The following is a 26,358-nucleotide window of genomic DNA, read 5'->3' as shown; positions in this document are numbered from 1 at the left end:
CCAATCATTCATAAGCATCTGTTAGTATCTCCCACTCTTTATCTCCTACTCTATAGTCCTACAGCCACCTTCCCAGCTGCAGCTACATGGAGCCACAGGACTCATGTAAAGGAAGACATCATTCTGCTATCCCACTTAGTCTTCTAAGTAAAATACATCCCAAAGCACTATACGTCAAGCCTGAAGATGGAAAGTTTGGGGAAAAAAAACATGACATTGAGTACAAGTAGAGGTCACTAAAACCAATAAATCAACCAGTATTGCAGATTATCAAATTAGCAAAGATAAATACTAAAACCCATTGGAGACACTTCTGCTCCCAGTCAAGGAGGAATAACAGGAATTGGATTTATCCTCCAGGCTAGAAAAAAAAGACAAGTTACATGAAATAATTATTTCAAAACACTGGATATTAGGCAATGAAAAACAGTGAGTGGCAAGAAAAAAATGACACCACTTCATAACTGACCCAGCTTCTTGTTTTGAGAAAACTTCCAGGCTGAGATACAGGGAAGGGGATCCCAGGGAGAAGCTAAAAGACTTCTTGAGTTGAGAAAACAAAATTGAGATTTCAAGAAATCAAGACATCTAGAATTTTCAAGACAGAGTGCTGAAAAGGAGAGAGACACACAGAGACCTGCAGAGAATTTTCCTCAAGTATTAGCAGAGTGTTAATTCGTGCATTTGTGTGAGGAAAGAATCGCCCAAAAGAATTAAAGGGAACAGTATCACACATGGCCACAAATAGAGCCTGTACCCAAAAGCCAGATAGAGAAGCTCATATGAGACATTGGGTAGAATACTCAAGAAGGCTTTACCTCAGAGGAAATTATTAATTAGCTCTAGCATTAACACTCTTCTGGAACCACTGAACAAATCAGATCAAGACCTGAAAGGATCAAATTGTTTCCAAGTAACTTAACTGCATCCCAGAACAAAGCTCAAGAATATTTATAGAAACACAAAAATATCCAACACCCGACGAGGTACAATTTCTGACCCTCCAGTCAAGATTACCAGGGATGCAAAAAGGAGGGAAAACACTGCCTATTATAGGAAAAATAATTAATCAATCAAAACTGACACTGAAATGACACAGATATTAGGTTAGCAATGAAATTAAAACAGCTGTTATAACTGCATTCTATGTGTTCACAAAATTAAGTAGAGACATGGAAGAGAGAAAAAAAGACCAAAATCCAAAATTCTAGAGATGGAAACTACAATCCCTGAGATAAAAATACCAGAGATGGGATTAGCAACAGATAAGATATTGTAGAAGAAAAGATTATGAACTTGAAGAATAGCAATAGAAATTACCCAAAAGAAGCACACAGAAAAAAAAAGAGTCCACAAAAATGAAAAGAGCATCAGTGAGTTGTAGGACAGTTTAATATACATGTAGGTCTCACAGATATTTTCCTCAATAAAAGAAAGGAGAGGAGAAGTTGGGGGGGAATGAAGAGTAGTGTATGAAAATCGTCCAATTTTGATGAAAGCCTTAAGCTCACGGATTCAAGTTTAAGGAACCCCAGAATAAGAAACATAAATACACCAAGGAATATAGTAACCCAACATCTCAAATCCAGTGATAACATGAAAATATTAAAAGTAGGCAAAGATAAGAAGACACGTTAAGTACAGAGGACAAGGATAAGGGCAATAACAGATTTCTTGTTGGAAATAATGCAAGCAAGATGACAGTGAAACATCTTTAAAGTAATGAAAGAAAGCAGCTGTCAATCTGGATTGCTATATCCTAGAATTTTGTATCTTTGAAAACAAAGAAGAAATAAAAACACTTTCAGAAATATAAATTCTGATTTCAGGTAAAAGGAAAAAATGATACCACATAGAAACATAAATCAACCCTCAAAAATGAAGAGCATCAAATATGGCAACCACATAAGTAAATATATAACTTTTTTATTATCTTATTTAAAACTGTTTAAAAGATAATTGACTATTTAAACAAAAATAATAGTAATAAGTTGAGGCTTTTATAGCACGTATATAAGTAAAACAACAAAAATAACATAAGGGCAAGAGAGAAGAAATGGAAGTACATTATCTCAGATTTTTATACCATACTTGAAGCGGTATAATATCACCTTAAGGTAGACTGATAAATTTAAGATATATGCAATAAATCTTTAAGCAAATTAACAAAAGAGTTATAATGAATAAACTGACAACAATATAAATTGAAATCAAATAACACTCAATCCAAAAGATGGAATATAAATAGGAACAAATAACAGAGACACAAATGGAAACAAATAGCAAGATGATAGACATAATTCAAACTATATAAATAATCTCATTAAATATAAACATTCTAACATCCCAGTTAAAAATCAGAGATTGTGAGAATGGCAGGGGCGGGGGGAAAGAAAAATTGAACAGTATGCCACCTTTGAGACACAAACATTAAATCTAAAGACAGAAACAGATTAAAAGTAAAATGTTGGAATAAATGTAGATACATATACCATGTTAACCCTAGTAAAAAGAAATCTGTAGTGACTAAGTTAATATAAGACAAAAGTAGATTTCAAAGCAAAATATTACCAAGAATAAAGAAGATTGTTTCATCACGATAAAAGGATCAATTCATCACGAGGACATACGAATTCTGTCTCTATGCATGTAATAATAGACTATATTATTATATACATGAAGCAAAAACTGATAGAGCTGTAAGAAAAAAAAGCAAGTCTACAATTTTGATCAGATATCTCAATACTCTTCTCTCAATAATTGGTAGAATAGGTAGAGAGAAAATCATCAGGATATAGAAATTTGAAGCACACTAACAATCAAAATAACCTATGGATAATTTTAGAACACTCCTCCTCTTGGCAGTATACACGTTCTTTTCATGTTTACTCAGAACAATTATTATGATTGATAGACCCAATTCTGGGCCATAAAACAAGTTTTAAATTCAGTAAGTTTAAAAGGATGTATGTCATACAAAGTATGCTATCTATCCACAGTGGAATTAAATTAGAAATGAATACAGAACATGTCTGGAAAATTCCTAAACATTTGGAAACTAAATAACACCCTTCTAAATAACCCATAGATATGAGAATAAATCAAAGGAGAAATTAAAATATTTGAAATAAATTAAAATGGTAACAACATGTCAGAATCTGTGAGGTGCCATAAAACAATATTTAGGATGAAATTCAAAGCAACAAATGCCCACATTAGAAGAAAGAGAAAGTCTCCATTTATAACCTTGGCTTCCACCTTAAGAAAAATAGAAAAAGGAGAGCAAATTAAATTCAAAGTAAGCATAAGAAAAAAACATAATAAAGATCAAAACAGAAAACAATTAAATGTAAAACGAAATCAATAGTGAAACTCAATGAAATAAAAATCTAGTTCTGAGATGATCAATACAATTTCTAAAGCTCTAGTCAAAAAGATCTGGAAAAAATGTGGAAAACATAAATTACCATGATTAAGGATGAAAGAGATGAGATCCTCTCGGATTCAAAATATTAAAAGGAGAATAGTTTGGACTTTGCCAAGCGCTACTTTGCCAGGTAACATGATTGCATGTTAAGGGATCTTCAACATCTTGATACAAAGGAGAAATAGAAAGATGACAATTTCATAAGTGGGTGGTGTCATAGCAGCTCAGTGAGGGAGATCTCACACACGAAGCGTGACTTTTAAAATCCCTCAGAACAGTAACTACTTATGGGGTGTCATATCTCTGCTGAGATTTAATTGCATGGTCAGTTTGTAAAATACATCTTAAAATTTTGTAATACAGTATTATTTCTTCTATTAGGTATAATAGGAGTTAAATAATTAAATACTTTAATAATACTACAAGAAAAAATACAAACCTAAATTATCAGCTATTTACATCACTTTATATTCCAATGATGGTCAATTTTCATTTGTACATGTCAACATGGATTAAATCAGAGTGTACTCTTTATGTGCTACTTTTTAACTAAATGCTTAATATATTTATTTCCATACACAGATATAGTCCAGGCAACTAATATTTTTGAAGTATATATGGTAATTTAATCATATTGATTACAATCAATCCCCAGTTGTAGAGCATTTAGATAACTTCCAGTGTTTCACAGTTGTGAACAGTAATACTATAACTTTGTGTAGACTGATTTCTTCCTTTTGGATTATTTCCCTTGAGTAGAATTCCTGGCCCTCCTCCTACTCGCACCTCAAAAAAATGAAACAGCTTATCGGCACTTGTTGAACATTTCCAGATGAACTTCACAGAAACTTCGAACAACTCTCAGTGACACAGGGCCACATATACATATAATTTTTTCACAGGCCTACCTAGTTTTCTTATTTTTATTGAAGTAAATTACTATACAGTCAACTGAACATATTTAAAGGGTGCAATTTGGTGTGTGTGTGTGTGTTTATATATATACCAGTGCAATTTGGTAGATATATTTTATGTCACATGGCTTCATGTGACATAAAAATAATGAACATATCCATCACAACAAAAGGTTCTTCACACCCTTTGTAGTTCTACCTTCTTGTCCCTCTTGTGCCCTCAGGAAACCACTGATGTACTTTGTGTCACCATAGATTATTTTGAATTTCATAGAATTTTATATAAACATAATCGTAAAGCATGTACTCTTTCTAGTTTTTGGCTTCTACAGATAAAGCTACTACAAACATTTGTATACAAGTCTTTGTGTCACGAGATCCTTGGGGTGTCACTTCACCAGCTGGAAACCTCTGTGGCCAGCAGTGCCTTCTGCCTGAGCGTTGGTCATGCCCACTGAGCTCAATCTGTTCACACAGCCTGGCAGGCTGCACTTGGCTCATACTACAGGCCTGGATCCCACACCTGCCAAGGGTGAGCCAGGCACAGAACGATGAGGGGTGTGTTTGTGAGTGAGCGCAGGGTCCAGCCACTGTGCACAGCCAGGCACACCGGTTGCTGTGACAGGGCGAGCAGCTCCAGATGACAGCATAAGTGCCGGCTCCACGTGAGGCTGTGGTTGGACCAGATGTACCCCAAGTGGCTTCCACTGTGGGCACCCACATCTGGATGAAAGCAACATGGTGGTGCCTGGAAGCTTGGAGATGCCAGGAACCACAAAGCCCCAAAGAGGGTGTCATAGCCCTGGCTCGGGGCTCCCCTAGTTCTGGGCTCCCCGAAGGGTCCCAGCTCTTCTCTCCTGCTTGTTGCCTGCAATGTGACAAGCAGGGGGGCATGTTTCAGACCTGTTTGTGTTACAGCTCTTTCAGTCCCCGCATTCAGCAGGTCCTGATTTCTTGTCTCATGTCCAGGAACAATGAGGTATGCAGACAACTGGAGGATGAGCAAGGCAGAGAGGATCTTCATTGAGTGACAGAGCAGCTCTTGGCAGACCCAAAGTGGGCAGTTCCTTCCCACAGCTGGTAGTCCTGATGTCTGTCCAAGGCTAGATGAGTCCAGAGTTTTTATAGCCTCAGAAGGAAGCGCGTGCTGATTGGTCCATGGGCGACCATGAGCGGGTTCAGAAAAAGCACCATAAATTGTGACTCTGGGCCACTGACTCCATCCAGAATTGACAGCCCAGCACCCAGGCTTCAGGCCATCCCTGGCTTGAAGGTGGGGTTTCACCCGACACCTGCCCCTTTCCACCCAGGAGCCTGTCTGCCTCCTGCCACGATCCACATGCCATCCATGGTGCCCAGGCTGTTAGTGCCAAGGGGTGCTTGCAAGCCTGCACTAAGCCACCCTCAGCCCCCACTTGCCCCTCCTCCCATGCTCATCAGCACCCAAAGTCTGGAGGGGGCCGAGGAGGCAGGGGGCTGGTGTGTCAATGCCGCCCTGAGCTTGCATATGCCAGGCCGGGCAACAGCACCTTGGCTCAGCCACAACTTTGCTCCACCCCAGAGCAGGCGCCTAGAGCGGGAAGAGGCCAAGGATTAGGAGCAGGTACTTCCAAGTCTTCAGAGGCAGGGGCGCTTCCCAGGCCCCTGAGAGCACAGGGAAGTCCGGGTCCAGAGCCATGGCTGGGTGGCTGCAGCTGCGCCCAGGAGCACTGGCCTTCTGCACCACCAACTTGGTAGGGGATGGGGCTCATGCCTGTTCCTGGCCATGCCAGCTCTGCGAAGTGCGCAGCCCCAGTCACGCCTCTTCCACTGCAGCCGCTCCAGTCGGGCTGCTCCTACCATCATTTGTATGAACACATGCTTTCATTTTTCTTGGAAAAATAACCAGAAATGCAATGGCTAGGTTATATGATAGGTATATGTTTCACTTTTTAAGAAACTATCAAACATTTTCCAAAGTGGTTGTCATTTAAATTCCCATCAAAGGTATGAGAGTTCCAGTTCTTCCACATCCTCACAAACACGTGGTATGGTCAGTATTTTTTATTTGAGCCATTCTATCAGACACATAGTGATACCCCATTGTGGTTTAATTTGCATTTCCCTAATCACTAATAATGAGCATCCTTTCATGTTCTTATTTGCCAAACGTGTTTTCTTTAACAAAGTATCTGTTCACATAATTCTCCTATTTTTAAAGTTAGGGTGCAAAGCCAGTTCATTGGAGAAAAAGTAGTATCTTCAACAAATGGTACTAAAACAATTGGCTGTCCACATGCAAAAAAAAAAAAAAAAAAAAAAAAAAAAAACTTTGATTCACATTTGGAACCCTACTTTAAAAATTAATTCAAAATGTATCATAGACCTGAAATTAAAACCTAAAACTACACATCTTGTAGATGGAAATATAAGAGAAAATCACTGTGACCTTAGATTAGGCAAAAATTTTTTAGATATGGCATCAAAAGCCAAAGAAAAATGGAAAAATCAGATTTCATCAAAATTAAACATTTCTGTTTTTCTAAAGACACTTAAGACAAATTATACCAGATGTGTAAAGAAGAGCTGGTACCATTCCTACTTAAACTACTCCAAAAAACTGAGGAAGAGAGACTCCTCCCCAACTCATTCTATGAGGCCAGCATCATCCTCATACCAAAACCTCACAGAGACACAACAGAAAAAGAAAACTTCAGGCCAATATCCCTGATGAACATCAAGACAAAAATCCTCAACAAAACACTGGCAAACTGAATCTGGTAGGACATCAAAAAGCTAATCCACCACCATCAAGCAGGCTTTATCCCTGGGATGCAAGGGTGAGTCAACATATGCAAATCAGTAAATGTGATTTACATAAACAGAACTAAAAACAAAAACTACATGGCTATCTTAATAGATGTAGAAAAGGCTTTCAATACAACTAAACACCTCATCACGTTAAAAACCCTCAACAAATGAGGCATTAAAGAAACATAATTCAAAATAACAAGAGCCATCAATGACATACCCACAGCTAACATCATACTGAATAGGCAAAAGCTGGAAGCATTCCCCTTGAAAACTAGAACAAGATAAGGATACCCTCTCTCACCGCTCCTTTTCAACATAGTACTGGAAATCCTGGCCAGAGCAATCAGGTAAGAGAAAGAAATAAGAGGCATCCAAATAGGAAGAGAAGAGGTTAAACTATCCCTGTTTGCAGATGATGTGATTCTATACCTGGAACACCCCATGGTCTCTTCCCAAAAGCTTCTTGGTCTGATAAACAACTTCAATAAAGTTTCAGGATACAAAATCAATGTACAAAAATTACTAGCATTCCTATACACCAACAACATCCAAACTGACAGCCAAATCAAGAATGCAATCTCTTTCATGATTGCAGCAAAGAGAATAAAATACCTAGGAATGCAACTAACCAGGGAGGTGAAAGATCTCTACAATGAGAATGACAAAACACTGCTGAAACAAATCAGAGATGACACAAAGAGAAAAACATTCCATGCTCATGGATAGAAAGAATCAATATTGTTAAAATGGCCATACTGCCAAAGTGATTTACATATTAAATGCTATTCCTATCAAACTACTGATGACATTCTTCACTGAATTAGAAAAAAACTATTTTAAAATTCATATGGAATCAAAAAAGACCTGGGATAGCCAGGCAATCCTAAGAAAAAAGAACAAAGCTGGAGGCATCACATTACCTGACTTCAAACTACACTACAAGGCTACAGTAACCAAAACAGCATGGCACTGGTACAAAAACAGACATATAGACCAATGGAACAGGATAGAGTGCCCAGAAACAATGCTGCACACCAACGATCATCTGATATTTAATAAAGTTGACAAAAACAAGTAACAGGGAAAGGACTCCCTATTCAAAATGGTGCTGGAATAACTGACTAGCCATATGCAGAAAATTGGAACTGGACCTCTACCTTACACCACATACAAAAATAAACTCAAGATGAATTAAAGACTTAAATTCAAAACCTAAAACCATAAACACCCTAGAAGAAAACCTAGAAAATGCCATTCTGGACATAGGACCTGTAAAAGACTTCATGACAAAGACACCAAAAGCAATTGCAACGTAACCAAAAATTGACAAATAGGACCAATTAAATTAAGAGCTTCTGCACAGGAAAAAAAAACTATCAAGAGAGTAAACATGCAACTTACAGAATGGGAAAAAATATCTACAAACTGTGCATCTGACAAAGGTCTAATATCCAGCATCTATAAGGAACTTAAACTAATTTACAAGCAAAAACCAAACAATCCAGTTAAAAGTGGGCAAAAGACATCAACAGATACTTTTCAAAAGAAGATATATGTGGCCAACAAGGATATGAAAAAATGCTCTGCATCACTAATCGTTAGAGAAATGCAAATCAAAACCACCATAAAATATCATCTCATATCAATCAGAATAGCTACTATTAAAAAGCCAAAAATAATAAATGCTGGCAAGGTTATGGAGAAAAGGGAATGCCTATACACTGCTAGAAAGAATTTCTCAAATAATTTAAAACAGAATCACCATTCAACTCAGCAATCCCATTATTGGGTATATCCCCAAAGGAATATATATTGTTCTACCATAAAGACACATGCATGTGCATGCTCATTGCAGCAGTATTCACAACAGCAAAGACAGGAAATCAACCTAAATGTCCATCAATGGTGGACTAGATAAAGAAAATGTGGTACATATACACCATGGAATATTATGCAGCCATGAAAAATAATGAGATCATGTCCTTTGCAGGTCATTATCCTCAGCAAACTAACAGAGAAACAGAAAACCAACTGCATATCCTCACTTATAAATGGGAGCTAAACACCAAGTACATATGGATACTAAGAAAACAACAGAACCGGGGTCTACTTGAGGGTGGAGGATGGAAGGAGGGTGATGATTCAAAAAATACCTATCGGGTCATATGCTTATTACTGGGGTGATGAAATAATTTGTACACCAAACCCCTGAGACATGTAGTTTACCTGTATAACAGAACTGCATATGTAAACTTGAACCTAAAAATAATTTTTTTAAAAGACAGCTAAGAGAATAAAAGAGACAAGTCACAAACTAAGAGAAAGTATTTGCTAAGTTTATACCCGGCAAAATACCTCTATCCAGAATACATAAACAACTTTTAAAACTCAATAATAAGAAAACAAACAACCCAATACACTAGAACTTAGATTTGTTTATCACATAAGTAACTTTTGGCAAGTAAAGAGCATTGAATGAAAACATGAGACACAGAGTTAAGTTTTAAAAGATAGAAGTAAGATCATGTACTGCTGATACAAGAGGGCAGGCAGAGAGGCAAGAGAGAACAAGAGTCTGTACATGAAAAAAGATCTTGGGATGTTTCATGGCTAGAAAGAAAAACTGTCAAAAGCAGATTACCCTATTTTCTTCACAGTAACTTCTAGGATCAGCCTTAACAATATGGAGCAAATATAAAAAAAAAGAAATTGAAAGTGGCCCAGAGCCTAATTTAAGACTTAGGTAGTAGGACTGGATGATATGGCATACAGAAGATGTTTGGAATCTAAAAGTAGAGAGATATTCCAAGACTGAGTATACAAAGTATAAGGAAAATTTAAGTCACAGATCACTAAATGGGCCACTTTTCCCAACAGACATCGTGTCCACACCCAGAAATCTGGGAACAGGCCATTCTTCAAGGACCAGGTCAAGTCTCCCATCCTCACTCCCACTCACTCCACCAATGCTCTACACTGCAATCACTTGTAAAATAGCACTAATAACAGGGATTGCCTCAAGGACAAAATGAGATAGCCAATGCAAAGAACATAATATAATGCCTGGAACACCCAGAGCTCAATAAATATTGGTTTCCCTTCTTTCCCTTCTATAACCAAATGGAGGACAAATTGCACTGTTGGCCCTAGTTCAGGGGTTTTTAAAATTTAGAGCTCCTATGTTGAGCTGAGTCTCATTAAAGGCTCCTGGGTTGAGCACAGAAACTTTTTAAACAACTTGAGTCCAGACTTTGATGTCCCCATTGCCATACATGGCAGGGAGTCAACAGCAGAATGGGAAGTACCCCAAGTTGCAGAAACAAGTTGCCAGGCTGTGGAAAAATTCAATAAGTAGACAACTTTTGTATTCCATCTAGTAACAAAAAATATTTATGCTCCCCCTCTAGCTGTCTGAGGGCCTTTAGAGCATCACTGCAAGTCTTTCCACTGTCCCTCACCCATTCCTCCTCCAGCAAGGAAATGTGAATTCCCTGATGGGTCAATCTGGGAGCAGAACCTACCAAAGGATGTGTACAGCTCAGCCCTTCTGCTGTCTTTTCAGAACAGGCACCACTGTGAGAGGCCTGTGGTTGCCCAGCCATGATCGTAGCTAATTATTTCTGAGGTACTGTGTTAGAAGGCCCACATAATCCAAAAATATAAGCCACATTCCCCCAAACCAGCTTTACCAGTAATAAAAGGTGGTAATATGTCTCTAGTTACCTAATTCCTGGATCTCTCAGTTAGTTTTGAACTTGAATGGAGAAGAAGGGTGCCATTTTGAGGCCCCCTCAACACCTACCCACCTATCTGCCCCCTGTCCCATGCACAATCAAACATAGACAGGCACTAGGGCCCTCTCAGATGAATGTTCAGTGGCCTGGCTGTGGCCCATGCTAACCAGGCCTCTTTCCCCCTCAGTTTACATTTTCCCATCTGCCTGATATTGTCAGACTGACATTGCTGCCACTCAAGTTTCACACCAGAAAGAGTGAGAAGCACACAATGAAGGTTCTTGCCTGCCTTCTTCCTAGAGGGCAAGCACTAGGCATTGTACTCCTATGACTCCCATGAGACCTAGCATAGTTCTGAGCCTGTAGAACTCCGAAAAAAGATCAGGAGACCTGGCTTCGAGCTCCACTCTGCCCTTTCTTGCCATGTAACTTGGTACATGTCATTTTGCCAGTCTGAATCCTTGAATTCCAATCATAATTCTTTATTTTGTTTGTTCTTTTTAAGTGACATTAAATTAGATTTTAAATGGACAAAAAGTTGGTCCTTTCTTCAATGTGGTAAAAGTGAAATGGTCACGATCTCCAAAGCTGGTTTATATTTTTGGCAAACATAGCTATATATTTTTCAGATGTGCTTATGATGTCATTCCATTTAGAATGAAAACTCTGAGACTCCTACTATTTTCCAATAAAAGTTCAAATAAAAACTTAGAACCCAAGAATTGTCAGAAAACAATATTTACTACCAAGTCCCCACTTACATGTAGCAGAAATTTTCTAAAATATGCCTGCTGCTTTGCTATAGAATTTAACCAAATTTTATTATAGAATTATCAGGCCACTGAATGTAAAGCTACGCCATTCATAGTTTTCTTAAGAAGGGATTGGTAAACTATGGCCCATAGGCCAAATATGGCCCACTGCTTGTTTTTGTAAATAAAGCTTTATTGGAATACAACCACATTCATCTGTTTACATAGTGTCTGTAGCCGCTTTCCCGCTATAAGAATAGGGGTGAGTTGCTGCAATAGAGATCATGACCTGGCTTTTTTTTTTTATTATTATTATACTTTAAGTTTTAGGGTACATGTGCACAATGTGCAGGTTTGTTACATATGTATACATGTGCCATGTTGGTGTGCTGCACCCATTAACTCGTCATTTAACATTAGGTATATGTCCTAATGCTATCCCTCCCCCCTCCCCCCACCCCCAGAAAAAGTTTGCTGACTCCCATTCTAAAAAAATCTTTCAATTAATCTTAATTGATTCAAATTATGACTCAGGAACATCCTTAACACATGATTAAGTGATCGCAGGAATGTTGCTTATCTTGTTTGGGCTTTTTTTTCTTAATCTGTAAGAGGAGAGATTTGTCTACTGTTTCCAATGTAGCCATTAATTCTCATTCTGATTCTCAGCAGATGAGTAGTTTCCTTAGTGAGGTCTGATTACTTCTGAATAGTTGAGACATCTGCACCTCTCATGAAATAAGAGAAGCATTGGCAGGGGCTCATGACGAGACTCAAGTTCCAACTCCTTGATTTCCCCCTAACTGACCCAACCTTTTGTGCTTTGCTTCTGTAAAATGAAGAGGCTGGGCAGATGAGAACTACGTTTCCTTAGAACAGATAATTATGATCCAGTGTGTGAAATGCCTCATGGAAAGCCACACTGACTACTATAAAGCCCAAAGAACAGCATCACGACTGGATTTAGAGAAAAGACAAGACTCAGACAAGGCTTCTTGGAGGAAAGGATGCCTGACCTGAATCTTGAAGGATGAGGAGAAATTCTGCTGGGGGATGAACTAATAAAGCAAGAAGGCACCTTATTGAAGCCATCATTTTATTTGGCTAATCAAAAAAATGTTTCAGCATCTAAACCTCAGGGAACATCTCTCTGAATTCAAGCAGACTCTAATGTGTGCATTATACTCTGCTTCTAGATGTATATCATGGAAGTTACATTGCCCAAAACCTTTTCACAATATAGTCACTTTTTCTCTGGAAAAAAAAAAAATGTTTCTTTGTCTTGTTCATTCAATTCAGTTATCAAGGACCCATCAAAGTCTTGAAAAATACATCAGCCACCACATGCATAAGTGGTGTGATTGACCACTGTATGGAACACCAAGACTTCCTGGGAAAGTGCAGATCAATCAGAGAGTTTAGACAAGGGGTCATTCCACAGCTGTAATCACAGTCAACAAGAGGTGAGATAACTCTTGACTTCAAATGACTTTGGCAGTGGGATTAGGCAACATGCTTAGGCAGCAGTCATTTCCATGTGGCTAAAGAATCCAAACAGCCACAACAATAGATTCTGAAGAGAGGAAAGTTATCTGAATTGACCTAACTATGCAATCTCAGCAATTATGATTCCCAAGTAATTGGTAGCTCTCCTACAATTCTGTCTGTACTGTTGTTGTAAGTAGAGCTCATTCATGCATTCAACAAATTCTAGTGAGTACCAACTATGTACCAGCTCCTTGTATACAATGGGGATACAGCCATAAAAAAGTGAGACAAAAACCTTTGAACCTGTGGAATCTACATTCTTGTGTGCCATCCTTGTATTGAGAAAAGTGCAATGAGTTTTAACTTCTATTTGATGGGACATATTGCTGCTTTGAACAGTCCCCAATGGACATTTTGCAAAAGAGTCTGAGCCAAACCTGAGCCATCCTTTCTCCTTGTCTCTCCATCTTATTCTCTGTCTTAGCAACACACAGGACAAGATAAAGCCAAGACAGCCTGATGCTTGTTCCTTAATGCCCCCTCAGTATCAAGCCAAATGACTCCTTAAGCCTCGAAACAGATATGTATGATTATATCAAGACCCTAAAGAATGTTCATAACCTTTGAACCACTTCTGGGAATCCTAAGAAAATAGACCTAAACTTAGAAAAGAATTTAGATGCAAAAAATGTACATCACAGCTTCAATGAACCTAGCTTCACCCCAAGACAAATTAAATGTCCAACTATAAATGAATATATAGGTAAATTATTATTTTTACAGTAGATGAAATAAGCAGATATTAAGAAATCTATGATAATGTTGGAAAATACTATAAAATGTTAGGTAATTAAACAGAACTAAAAAACCATATACTCAACATAACGAGCATGTGTGAAAATCTACTAAGGAAAAAGATTTGATAGAAATTCTCTAAAACATTAATATTTAATATACTTAGATGTAATTATGAGTATTTTCTACTTTTGGGATTTTTCCATTTTTCGTTAGGAAAAATTGTTTTTATAATTTAAAAAATTTTTATATAATAATTTTAAGAATAAATATAGTTTTTAAAAAGCAAGAATGAGGTCGCATTTATCCAGCAAGTATAAAACAGTTTATTATCATACCTGAAGAGCCTGAGATCTGGATTCATACTGCATGGGTTTGAACTCTGATTCCTTGTTATTGTGTGACCTTGGGCAAGTAAGTTATTTAACCTTTTCTTGCTCCAGTTTCCCACCTTTAAAATGGGCATGCCTACCTAAATGGGTTGGTATGGGGATGAGCAAATTATTTACTCAGAGTGTTTGGCACAGAGTGTAACACCCTGTAAGCACTCAAATAATAACAGATCAAACACTCCAGTGGGCTCAAAGAAAGAATTCAAAAAAGAGGAAAGACAAACATCAGATCCTGATGCCTCAGGGACAAGTAACTCAAGAGTGTACTTCCAGTGGGCAATTTTCCCTCAGGCAGAATGAATCTCCAAGTCCTTTCCTAATATTTTAAAATTTCCTCTGAAGAAGGACAATATGTAGATAGGTATTTTATGCATAATTACTCCTTTGGGGTTTTTTTAAAATGCGCTGGTCATAATTTATTGTGCAAAGTGCCTTTTGATTTCAAAAACAAGCCTAAAGTTTATGTTAATAGGATTGTCACAAAACACTAATCATTAAGATGAAATGACCTCATAAAAATATTGCTTATGTTGTCAACATACAGTAGTTAATTTGAAGATAAAAATAATTGTTGATAAAAATCACATTTCTCTGTGAAATGTCTGTTCAAAAATCAGTGAAATAAAAAACTAATCTCTTATCTCCTGTATCCAACATCTTTCTTTCTGTGCAAATTAAACCATCTAAATGTGAGTAAAATAAAATCTGTGTAAAATAAAGAATCTTGTTCACAACAGGCTTTTAGTAAATATTTGTTGAAAGGATACAGTTTAGTTATTATTACTTGACAACATTTGCCTTTTTAAAAGAGTAAGAATTCAGTTAAGATTGCATAAATATTAAATCTTGACCAATAAAGAAGATTCAGAGGATAAGAGGAAATTAAGAAAGCCAGTTTGAAATTTGTCTCTGACACCTTCTTCTCTCAAAATGAGGCATCACTTTCTCTTTACGAGAGAGATTATGCCAGAGGCATTCTTTATCCTAATCTCTAATCCAAACTTCCTTGATCTTTTGACCCTAGGAAACTTCTATTCAAAATAAGGCAAAACCTTCAAGGTTTTGATTTTGTTTGATAACTTTTCTCTGTTTATGGGCTCTGTTCTCTTCTTGCATAGAATATATGCCTACTTAAAATGGCTAAAAGGTCTTAAACCTCAGAGATTCACAAGCTCAGATTTGTATCTTAGCGGGCACCAGCTGTATTGTCTTCTTTCAGTCCCATAACCTTACTCAGCCTCAGTTTCTTTGTAAAGTGGACATAATAAATATCTCTCAAAGGGTTACAACAGAGTTAAGTGAGACCATAGATACTAAACGATTGGGCATGGTAGGCAATTTAACAATGTGTTCGTTCTTCCCTTTCCCTGTGAGACTTTACTGAGGCTGGACAGTCTTTCTCTGAACCCTGACATCCTTTGGTCTCTTTCCTGTCTTTCCTTCCCAGAGCAGAAAGCAAAGTTCTCCTGAACCCGGATTTTTTAATCTAGAAGAACTTTTGAACTGTAAGTTACCCACTCACATTTCAAGTCCCAGGGAAATTGGAAAGGTAGATGAATTGGTGGTGTGCTTGGTCCCTTTTGGGAGGTGCCTAAGAAGCGGGGACCCTCGCTTGAGTCAGTGGGATCTCACTATATTCTCTTCCCCATCTGTGAAGTCTGGATTTGGGCTCTACCCACCTTCCTCCTTAGACCTGCAAAGACTAAATCGATGAGAACCTCTGAGCTGAGTTTCCCTCGGGAGATGCCAAACGCGTAAGACTCTCCCAGGATCCCAGAACTAACCCGTCCCCACCCTGCAAGGAAAAGGTGAAGGAAGAAAGAGAAGCGGGGCGGGGCGCGAGATGCCACAGGTAACCGCCGACTGCGCGCAGTTGGTTAAGGAACAGCCCTGTCCAATAGATCTCCCCAACCTGAGCCTTCCAGGTCTCCTCCCGCCCGCAAGACCTCTTTCTCTCGAGCAGCCAGAGGATTTGGAGCTGCTGAGAGCAGATGAGGTCCTGGGGGAGTGAAGGCGGCATCTGTCCCGCAGCCGCTTGTAAACTCTCTAGCGTCCAGGCCCCGGCCCCGGCCCCGGCCCCAGCCAGGTGCGCCCGGCAGGCTGGCCTCTGCGTTCCTCACACCGCTCCGCGCTGCCTCCTTGGCGTTCCTCGGTGCGCGCCCCACGCTGCGCTCCTGGACGCCGCGAGCAGGGTAGTGCGCTGCACTGGGCGCCCGCAGGGGAAAAACGCTACCTGTGGAAGTAATGTACGCAGAAGAGGCCCAGAAGCACCGTCCCAGGTGGCCCAAAGAGGGAGAGGGGCTGCCGGGCGAGGATCCCCGCGGGCACCGCGAAGGAGGGCAGCTCTTGCAGGAACCAGGCGACGCGGGCTGGCAGGCGGGTAGCCGCGGGCGTCAGGCTCTCCGTGTGCTTCCCGTAGCCGGAGGGCTTCGCGACGTACAAGACCAGTGCCCCAAGGGCGACCAAAGTGGCGCTGCCTGCCAGCACTGGGCTCTGCTGGCACTGAACCTGCATCGCGCCGTGTTCCTCGCCGGTGGCCGCTGCCCTTGCAGAAGAGAGCGCGTCCCCCGCAACCCCTTTATGGAGCACCAGACGCCACCCCATGTCCGCCCCCTCGGCCTTGGCTCCCGCCCCTCCATCCTGCCTCCCACCTCGCCGCGGCCAGCCCTGGCGCGGCTTCGCAGCAATACCCCTTTCTCAAGGATGCAGCCGCGGGGGCGGAAGGTGAACGAAGGCCTTCTTAGTTCCACAAGGTGTCTGCGCCCTCGCGCCCGCCCTCTCCACCGCTTTACATTCACCTCCCCCTTAGGCTGTCCTTGCATGACTTGTTCCTCAACTATTAGCCTCTGATGCGGCAACTTCTGGAACTAAGACAGGGGAAGAAAACCCCACGGGGACGATTCAGCTGGGGTGGTTCTTCCGCCCCAATACACACCCTCTGTGCCGTTGGTCACCACGCAGCCCCACCCTCAAACACCCAAGCCAGGGTCTTTCCAGCTCCTCCAGTTCCTTATGCACCTTCACTGCCCCACAGCTCCCACTCAACATATGACCTTCCTTGGACCCTGAACCATCCTGGCTTTCCGAGCTTCTGCCAGCCCTTCTGCTCTGTGGCGCCGCGCTCCTTAGCCACTCTCAGCATCAGTGCCAGCTCTGCCCCACCACGCGCCCCCGGCAGGTACCAGTCTCTCCCGGCCCTAATTCCTCAGCGGTTTCTCTCTGCATCCCCGCAGGCGTCCCTGAGCCGCCTGCCTGGGTCAGAGAGGAGCGTCCGCTGAGCTCGGGTGATCATGCACAGATTGGGGCCAGAAGTCGAGATTCTGCCCGTCCTCTCCCGCCACCCCACTCCCGGTCCCCTAGAGTGGCCCAGACTCAGGCTAAAGTCTAGGGCTTCTTTCCTGGGATGCCCTTTCCCAGATCCTAGAACCAATGAGCCGTGGCCCATAAGGTGGTGGCCTGGCGACCCCGCTGCTCTCTGAACTCCTGTCTAGCCGTCATACACCCAGACGCGGTTCTTTCTCTCTTGCGTTTCCCACCTTTATCTTATCCTCCAGCCCCTCCTTCTCCTACCTCTTCCTTTCTATGATTCAGCTTCCAGGTTTTCTTGGCTGCCTCCTCCTCTGCTTCCCATCCCTTCTCTTCGTCTCTCCCTTCTTTCTTCGACCTGGCTTTCTCCTTTAGGTTGACCTCCTCTTCCCACCTGCTGTTTACCTCATTCTTTCATCTTCCTGTCCCATCTCCCTTGATTACTTTATCCCTGTTTTCTCCTCTGGTCCCTACTTGGGGCTCCACCCCAGTCCTTCCCACTTTTCACTCTTCCCTTACTTTGGAGGTCTCTTCTCTTCCTTCCCCTTCAACTCACGCCTCCCAGGAGCCCCCATTCAGTGTATCTTCATCCACTTCTGCTGGATCAGGCCAGCTGGTCCAATGACAGTCACACTCCCTCATTGGCTCCAGTTTGGGGTGTCTCCTGATTCTTGGCACACATGGTATATGGTGATGCTTTAGCACTACAGGGCACCCTCTGCTTGCTGACCAAGAGTCGTTTATCATATTCCCATTGGGTTATAATTAATGCTAATCATCCTTCAGTTTTTAATTGACCACCACTTCAGAATCACTCATACTGACTGAAGCATTTTTCATGGAATAACCTGGTCTTAGCTATCACAGCCGTTTCAAGCTTTTTTTACACTGGCTTTAGAGGGCAAGTCCAGTCCCAGCTTCCTCAGCTACAACCTGCTTGTTGAAGATACCCAAATCTAGATCTCCAGCAAAGATATGAGCTTTAGCTCTGCGTTTTCTCCCTGCTGGAAAACTCCACTTACATGTCCTTCAGAGACCTCAAAACCAGCCCTACCCAAAACTAAACCCAGTTATTTTTCCCTCCACCCACTTGGACCCAAATTCTCCTTCTACATTCCTGAGTGTTACCTCTTCCCTGTCCTCAATTGCCATAGCCTCCCTAGGAAGCTGGCTCATAGACTCAGTAAACAATAGATTTCATGATACCATACAGCATTAGGAGAACAGGCAGTGCGCTATTTCAAACCCCGCTCAATGGAATAATTTTTTTAAATGAAACGTCTTCTGTCTCAATTTCTTCCTCTCTTTTCTTCTAACTGCCCAATTTTTGTCCTCATGTTCTTTTCTCCACTATTATAACAATTAGCTTGATAAAACCAGTCATCTTCAGCTTATGCATCTGTGGGTTGGCTGTAGGTCAGAAATCTGGGCTGGGCTTGACTTATCTTGACAATGTTCACTCATTCATCTGTGTAACAACTTAGAGCCCAGCTCCAGGCTGTGTTTGGATGGAGCAACTTAGCTGAGACTGTCATCCTGGGATGAGTGAGCTAGCTCCACCATGTCTATATAATGTTAATAACAAAAGCACAAGAGTAGAAGAAACACACAAGGCCTCTTGAGGCTCAGGCCAAGAACAAGCACACCCTTACTTCCTATTTATTGTATTGGCCAAATCAAGCCATATGGTGGATTCTAGAGCCAGAGTGAGAGAGTATTTGTAAAGTTACATGTTAAAGGGCAGGGATATAGGGGGAGGTAGAAAATTGGAACCAATAATGCATGTATGACATGCAAGAAGAAAGTGCCCAAATTATAAATATACAGCTTGGTTGATTTGCACAAACTAAACACCCTCTTGCAAGCTGCACCTAGGTCAAGAAACAGATTGTCAGCATATCAGGATCTGTGCTCCTGCCTCCTTACATCCTCCTTCCAGGAAAAAAAAACACTACCCTGACTTCTAACACCATAAGTTAATTTTGTCTGCTTTTGAATTTCAGGTAAATGGAATCATACAGTACTTATTCTTTTTAATCAATGTGGTAACACATGCAGACATAGAAATGACTAAAATGACTATCGTTAAGGAAAAGGTTTATATCGACAGATCCCTACAAACAGAAGACACAGCACACCACCCAAGACCACATGGAGAAGCACCAGTGTTAGGAGGCAGCTGGAGTGAGGGGTCAAGGTGGGCAAGAGCCTTTACTGTAGTTTCTGCAGGAAAGAGTGGGCATGACAAGGTAATCAGGCTTAGGATTAGCTAGTTTGAATACTTTTAGCAGGCTCTGGGGTAGAGCGGCTGTCTTTAGTTTTCTGTTGCCTGGACCTGGCTGAAAAGGGCAGGAGAATAGTGGCCCAGGGCGTAGAGTCCTGATAAAGGAAGCGGTTGGGGAACATATGAGCCCTGAATTAGTTGATTTGCACCTGAAAGATGTGTTAGAGTCATTTACAATCTCCAGGAAACAGCTAGCTGGGAGATCCCAGAAGGCCATGGTTTAGTAGTAGAAATGATCTATAGAGTATTAGAATTAGGTAGAATAAAAGCTATCTTCTTAACAAAACATAAAATCAATCCCCCAAATGATCAAGATGACTCACAAGTAACCTAACACAGTCCAACACTGTTTAAAGGAAGTCAATTAAATCCAGACAAGTAAGAATATAGCCTTTACAATATCCAGCATTCCTAAAATTACTAGGCATGTTACATCAACTTTTGACACCAACTACTAGAGTTGAGCCAAACTTCAAAAGTTAAGGACACGGTCCTCCATAACACTGTCCTTACTTCAGACATCAGTTGCAAGTTCAAGGTTATGTAAGCCACCTATACTTCTAAACAGCTGGCTACCATATTTAGGAATCCCCACTAACCCTTCAAGCTTGATAATTCACTAAAAAAAAAAAGTAAAGAACTCTGGAAAGCACTATACTTATGACTACAGTTTTATTATAGCAAAAATATCCAACCAGAACTAGCCAAAAGAAGAGATGTATAGTACTATGGGAGGTGGAGCAAGACAGTGGAATAGAAGGCTCCACTGATTGTTCCCCCAACAAGGACACCAATTTAACAACTATCTATGCAAGCAAAGCTCCTTCACAAGAATCAAAACTCAGGTGAGCACTTGCAGTATCTGCTTTTAACTTTGTGTCGCTGCAAGAGGCACTGAAAAGGTTGCAGAAGGAGTCTTGAATCACTGAAGCCACCCCTCCATCACACCCTGGCAGCTGTGGTGTGGTGCAAAGAGCATTTTCGTGCACTGGGTGAAGGAGAACACATCAATTGTGAGGCATTAAACTCAGTGTTATCCTGTTACAGCAAAAAGGAAAGCCAGACAAAGTTCAGCTGATGCCCACACGTAAAGGGAGCATTCAAACCAGGCCCAGCCAAAGGGGAATCACTAATTCCAGCAGTCAGAATTTCAGTTCCCATAAACCTCACCACTGAGGGCTGAAGTGCTGTGGATCTCTAACTAAACTTGAAAGGCAGTTTAGGCCAAAAGAACTGCAATTCTTAGACAAGTCCTAGTACTGAACTAGGGCCAGAGACAGTGGACTGGGGGGTGCAAAATATAGTGAGACACCAGCTGCGGCAGCCAAGGGAGTGCTGGCATCACCCCTCCCCAACCCCAGGCTGCACAACTCACAGATCTAAAAGAGACCCCTTCCTGCTGCTTGAGGAGAGGAAAGAGTTGGGGAGGACTCTGCCTTGCATCTTGGATACCAGCTCAGCCACAACAGATATGGCACCAGTCAGAATAATGAGGTCCCTGTTCCAGGCCCTAGCTTCCAAGTGACATTCCTAGAAACACCCTGGGCCAGAAGGAAACCCACTGCTTTGACGGGAAAGACCCAGTCGTGGCAGCATTCATCACCTGCTAGCTGAAAAGCCCTTTGGCTCTGAATAACCAGCAGTGATACCCAGATACTACATCAAGGGCCTTGGGTGAGCCTCTGAGACTAGCTGGTTTCAGGTACTGGCTCAGCCACAGGGAGGTAAAGCACCAAGCAAGCTCTTGGGGTCCTTGATTCCAAAAGTTGACTCTCCAACAGCATTTCTAGACCTTTCCTGGGCCACAGGGAAGCCCACTGCCCCAAAGAGTGAGTCCCAGGCCAGGCAGCAATCACCACAACTGACTTAATACGCTTTCTACCTTAAATGAATACCTGTGATAATCCAGCAGTACTTCTTGTGGGCCATGGAGTGAGGCTCCTCTGCCTTTGGAAAGGGGAGGAAAGAGTGGGAAAGACTGTGTTTTGTGGTTTGAGTGCCAGCTCAGTGTTTTTATTTATTCATTTTATTATAATTTATTATTATTATTATTTCAATAGGTTTTTGGGGAACAGAGGGTGTTTGGTTACATGGATAAGTTCTTCAGTGGTGATTTCTGAGATTTTGGTGCCCATCACCCAAGCAGTGTACACTGTACCCAATGTGTAGTCTTTTATCCCTTACTCCCCTCCCACACTTTCCCCCGAGTCCCCTCAGCTCAGTTTTAATGCAATAGAATACCAGGTAGACTTCAAACGTTTTTTACTCTAGTCCCTGACTCCTAGACAACATCTCTGGACCCATCTGTGGCTTGGGGGAACTTGCCACCCTGAAGGGAAGGGCACAGACCTGGATGGCTTTTCCACCTGTTCATCGTAGAGCCCCAAGGCCTTGAGCAAACATAGGCAGTGGCCAGGGAGTGGTTACAGCAGGCAAGACCCAGTGTTGTGCTGGCTTCAAGTCTGACTGAGCACAGTCATAGTGGTGGTGTCCTCAGGGATGCTGGTTTCACTCCACTCCCAGCTTCAGGTGTCTCAGAACTGAGAGAGGGACTCTGTTTGGGAGAAAGTAAGGAAAGAAAATAAGAGTATCTGCCTGGTAATCCAGAGAATTCTCCTGGATCTTGTCCAAGACCATCAAAGCAGTACATCTATGAAACTGCAAGAACCACAGCATTACTGGGATTGTGGTACCCTCTAAAGCAGATACAGCATAGATCAAAATACTCCAGTCTTTTCAAATATCTGAAAATCCATCCCAAGGAGGACAGGAACAAAAAAACCCAGACAGTGAAGACTACAATAAATCCTAACACCAAAGAACATTTACAAGTATCAAGATAATCCAGGAAAACATGACTTCACCAAATGAACTAAGTAAGGCACCATAGACCAATCCTGGAGAAACAAGACATAGGACCATTCAGACAGAGAATTCAAAATAGCTGCTTTGAGAAATCTCAAAGAAATTAAAGATAACACATAGAAGAAATTCAGAATTCTATCAGATAAATTTAACAAAGAGATTAAAATACTTAAAAAGAATCAAACAGAAACCCCATCAAAAAGTAGATGAAGGATATGAAAAGATACTTCTCAAAAGAAGACATTTATGCGGCCAACAAACATATGAAAAAAGAGCTCATCATCACTGATCATTAGAGAAATGCAAATCAAAACCACAATAAGATACCATCTCATTGGTATCTCCTAACCAGTTAGAATGGTGATCATTAAAAAGTCAGGAAACAACAGATGCTGGCAAAGCTGTGGAGAAATAGGAACGCTTTTACATTGTTGGTGGGAGTGTAAATTAGTTCGACCATTGTGGAAGACAGTGTGGTGATTCCTCAAGGCTCTAGAACCAGAAATATCATTTGACCCAGCAATCCCATTACTGGGTATATATCCAAAGGATCATAAATCATTCTACTATAAAGACACATGCACACGTATGTTCATGGCAGCACTATTTACAACAGCAAAGTCATGGAACCAACCCAGATGCCCATCAATGATAGATTGGATAAGGAAAATGTGGTACATATACACAATGGAATACTATGCAGCCATTAAAAAAATGAGTTCATGTCCCTTGCAGGGACATGGATGAAGCTGTAAGCCATCATTCTCAGCAAACGAACACAGGAACAGAAAATCAAACACCCCATGTGTTCACTCATAAGTGGCAGTTGAACAACGAGAACACATGGATACAGGGAGGGGAACATTATACACCAGGACATGTCAAGGGGTTGGGGGCAAGGGGAGGGAGAGCATTAGGACAAATACCTAATGCATGTGGGGCTTAAAACCTAGATGACGGGTTGAAGGTGCAGCAAACCACCATGGCACATGTATACCTATGTAACAAACCTGTATGTTCTGCACATGTATCCCAGAACTTAAAGTAGAATTTTTAAAAATTTTAAAAAGAATCAGAAATTCTGGAGCTCAAAACACAATTGGCATATTGAAGAATGCATCAGAATCTTTTCATAGCAGAATTGATCAAGCAGAAGAATTAGTGAGCTTGAAGAAAAGCTATTTGAAAATACACAGTCAGAGGAGACAAAAGAAAAAAGAATCGAAAAGAATGAAGCATGCCTACAGCATCTAGAAAACAGCTTCAAAAGGGCAAATCTAAGAGTTATTGGTCTAAAGAGGACATAGAGAAAGAGAGAGGGGTGGAAAGTTTATTCAAAGGGATAATAACAGAAAACTTCCCAAACCTAGAGAAAGATATCAATATTCAAGTACAAGAAGGTTATAGAACATTAAGCAGATTCAATCCAAAGGAGACTACCTCAAGGCATTTAATAATTAAACTCGCAAAGATCAAGGATAAAGAAAGAATCATAAAACAAGAGAGAGAAAAGAAACAAATAACATACAATGGGGCTCCAATACATCTGGCAGCAGTCCTCACAGTAGAAACCTTACCTTACAGGCAAGGAGAGAATGGCATGATATATTTAAAATGCTGAAGGAAAAATCTTTTACCTTAGAATAATATATCTAGTGAAAATATTATGCAAACATGGAGGAGAGAAATAAAGACTTTCCAAAACAAAAGCTGAGGAATTTCATTAACACCAGACCTGTCCTACAAGAAATGCTAAAGGGAATACTTCAATCAAAAAGAAAAGGACATTAATGAGCCGTAAGTAATCACTTATTAAGTAATAATAAGTAATATGAAGATACAAAACAAACTGGTAATAGTAAGTACACAGAAAAACACTAAATATTATAACACTAACTGCAGTGTGTACACTACTCTTGTCCTAAATAGAAAAACAAAACGACAAACCAATAAAAAAATCATAACTATATCACAAAATTGGAAAACGGTGGATAGCAGAGAGAATTAACATGCAGCTCCTGCTTGGATGGACAGAACAGTGTGTGGAGGCTCACATTGTGAGCTTTTGCTGCAAGAACCACCACAGGAACATACCAGGAAAACTGAAAGAATTCACAGATCCTTTGAAAGAAGCAGTTTTACTGTTGCAAACTCTATGAGACAGCCAAAAAACTTTGAGTTCCCAAAGTGTGAGCAGGGAAAAGTTTGCCTCTGAACACACATCCCCAATGGGGAACCTGAAAATCCAGATCACAGGAAAAGGATTTAACCTTACCCAGAGCTGAAACAGATTTAGGATGCCAAGCAAAACATAAAAGTAGAAGAAGCAATGGGAAGAGCCCTGCAGGCACTTCCACTGAGCTGCGCATGTCAAGAGAGCTTGTACAGTGTACAGATAGCACCCAGCCCCTGGGCCCTCATCCAGCACAGGCTTTCACAAGGTGGAGCTCATTCCCAGCTGTTGGGATAATGAATTTACATGAGCTGATAATGTAGACATGAATTCAGTCAGTGGCCATGAGTGCAGAAGTTAATAAATACCTCTCTAGTGAGGGCAGGAAGGTGTGCTCTCCCAGGGCCTCCTTCTCCCCTCTGCCCGGATGCTCCTGGGGACTCCACAGACACCTTGGCACCTGCCCTGGCTCAGCCAGAGAACACCTCCATTGGGGAAAGACTCTCATCTGCATCCCTAGGGAGGGCTGGGGCCCTTGTGCAGAGGGCTGGGGGAGCCCAGGGAAACCATTCCTGGCCTCATCTCACAGAGCTTCTTCAGGAAGGGAAGGCAGCCAGTAGAACTGGGGAGGGGCCACAGGGTGAAGGAAGCTCCTAGCTCATCTTTGTTATAATTTTGGCTGAGCATGAATTTTCCTGAGCACAATCAGGGTGGGGAGCAAATGGGAAGTGCACATACAATTGCAGAAGCTGCAGCTGAATGTAAGGGCAGGCAGGGAAGGGAGGCCTGAGAGCCCTGCTTGCTTTCTCAGTGAGAAGGATTGTAGCCTGGGGAAAGATCTCAGCCCTGCTCAAAGGCTGCCTGGATATAAACTCAGTGCTGTTGGAGGGGCATGGCAGGAGTCAGAGTGGCCTTGCTGGCTGCATGAGAGCTGAGTGAGGCCCATCACTGCCTGTATTCCCCTGCTTCCCTGGTGACATGTATAATGCAGTAGAGGCAGCCATAATCGCCCTGGGAACATAACACCATTGGCTTAAGAACCACCTCTCTGTCCTCCACAGCGTCTGCAGCAAGCCCTGCCCAAGGAGTGTCAGACCTGCCCAATCCTGCCCCCAACCCCCAATGGTTTTTCTCTACCCACCCTGGTAGCTGAAAACAAAAGACATAAACTCTTGGGAGGTCTACGGCCCCGCTCATCACCTGAGAAACCTGAGTACTAATCCTGGCCAACATAGGGCAAGATTATATCCCCCATGAGCATGGAATATTCTTCCATTTGTTTGTATCCTCTTTTATTTCATTGAGCAGTGGTTTGTAGTTCTCCTTGAAGAGGTCCTTCACGTCCCTTGTAAGTTGGATTCCTAGGTATTTTAATCTCTTTGAAGCAATTGTGAATGGGAGTTCACTCATGATGCGTAGGAAGAATCAATTTCGT

General features: G+C 41.4%; 1 protein-coding gene across 1 annotated transcript in view; it reads right to left on the bottom strand.

Moving 5' to 3' along the window:
- SRD5A2 (steroid 5 alpha-reductase 2) overlaps positions 1-16,849 on the bottom strand; it is a 56,061-nt gene extending 39,212 nt beyond the window's left edge. Inside the window, exon 1 of the mRNA XM_003262706.4 lies at positions 16,529-16,849. Coding sequence (XP_003262754.3) covers positions 16,529-16,809 — 281 coding nt within the window. The 5' untranslated portion in view covers positions 16,810-16,849. The remainder of the gene's footprint in view (positions 1-16,528) is intronic.
- Between the last annotated feature and the right edge of the window lie 9,509 nt (positions 16,850-26,358).

Source organism: Nomascus leucogenys, chromosome 19 (genome assembly GCF_006542625.1).
Source record: "Nomascus leucogenys isolate Asia chromosome 19, Asia_NLE_v1, whole genome shotgun sequence".
Lineage (NCBI taxonomy): Eukaryota > Metazoa > Chordata > Mammalia > Primates > Hylobatidae > Nomascus > Nomascus leucogenys.
Note: the sequence above shows the minus strand (reverse complement) of the source record. Positions and strands in the feature narration are given on the sequence as shown.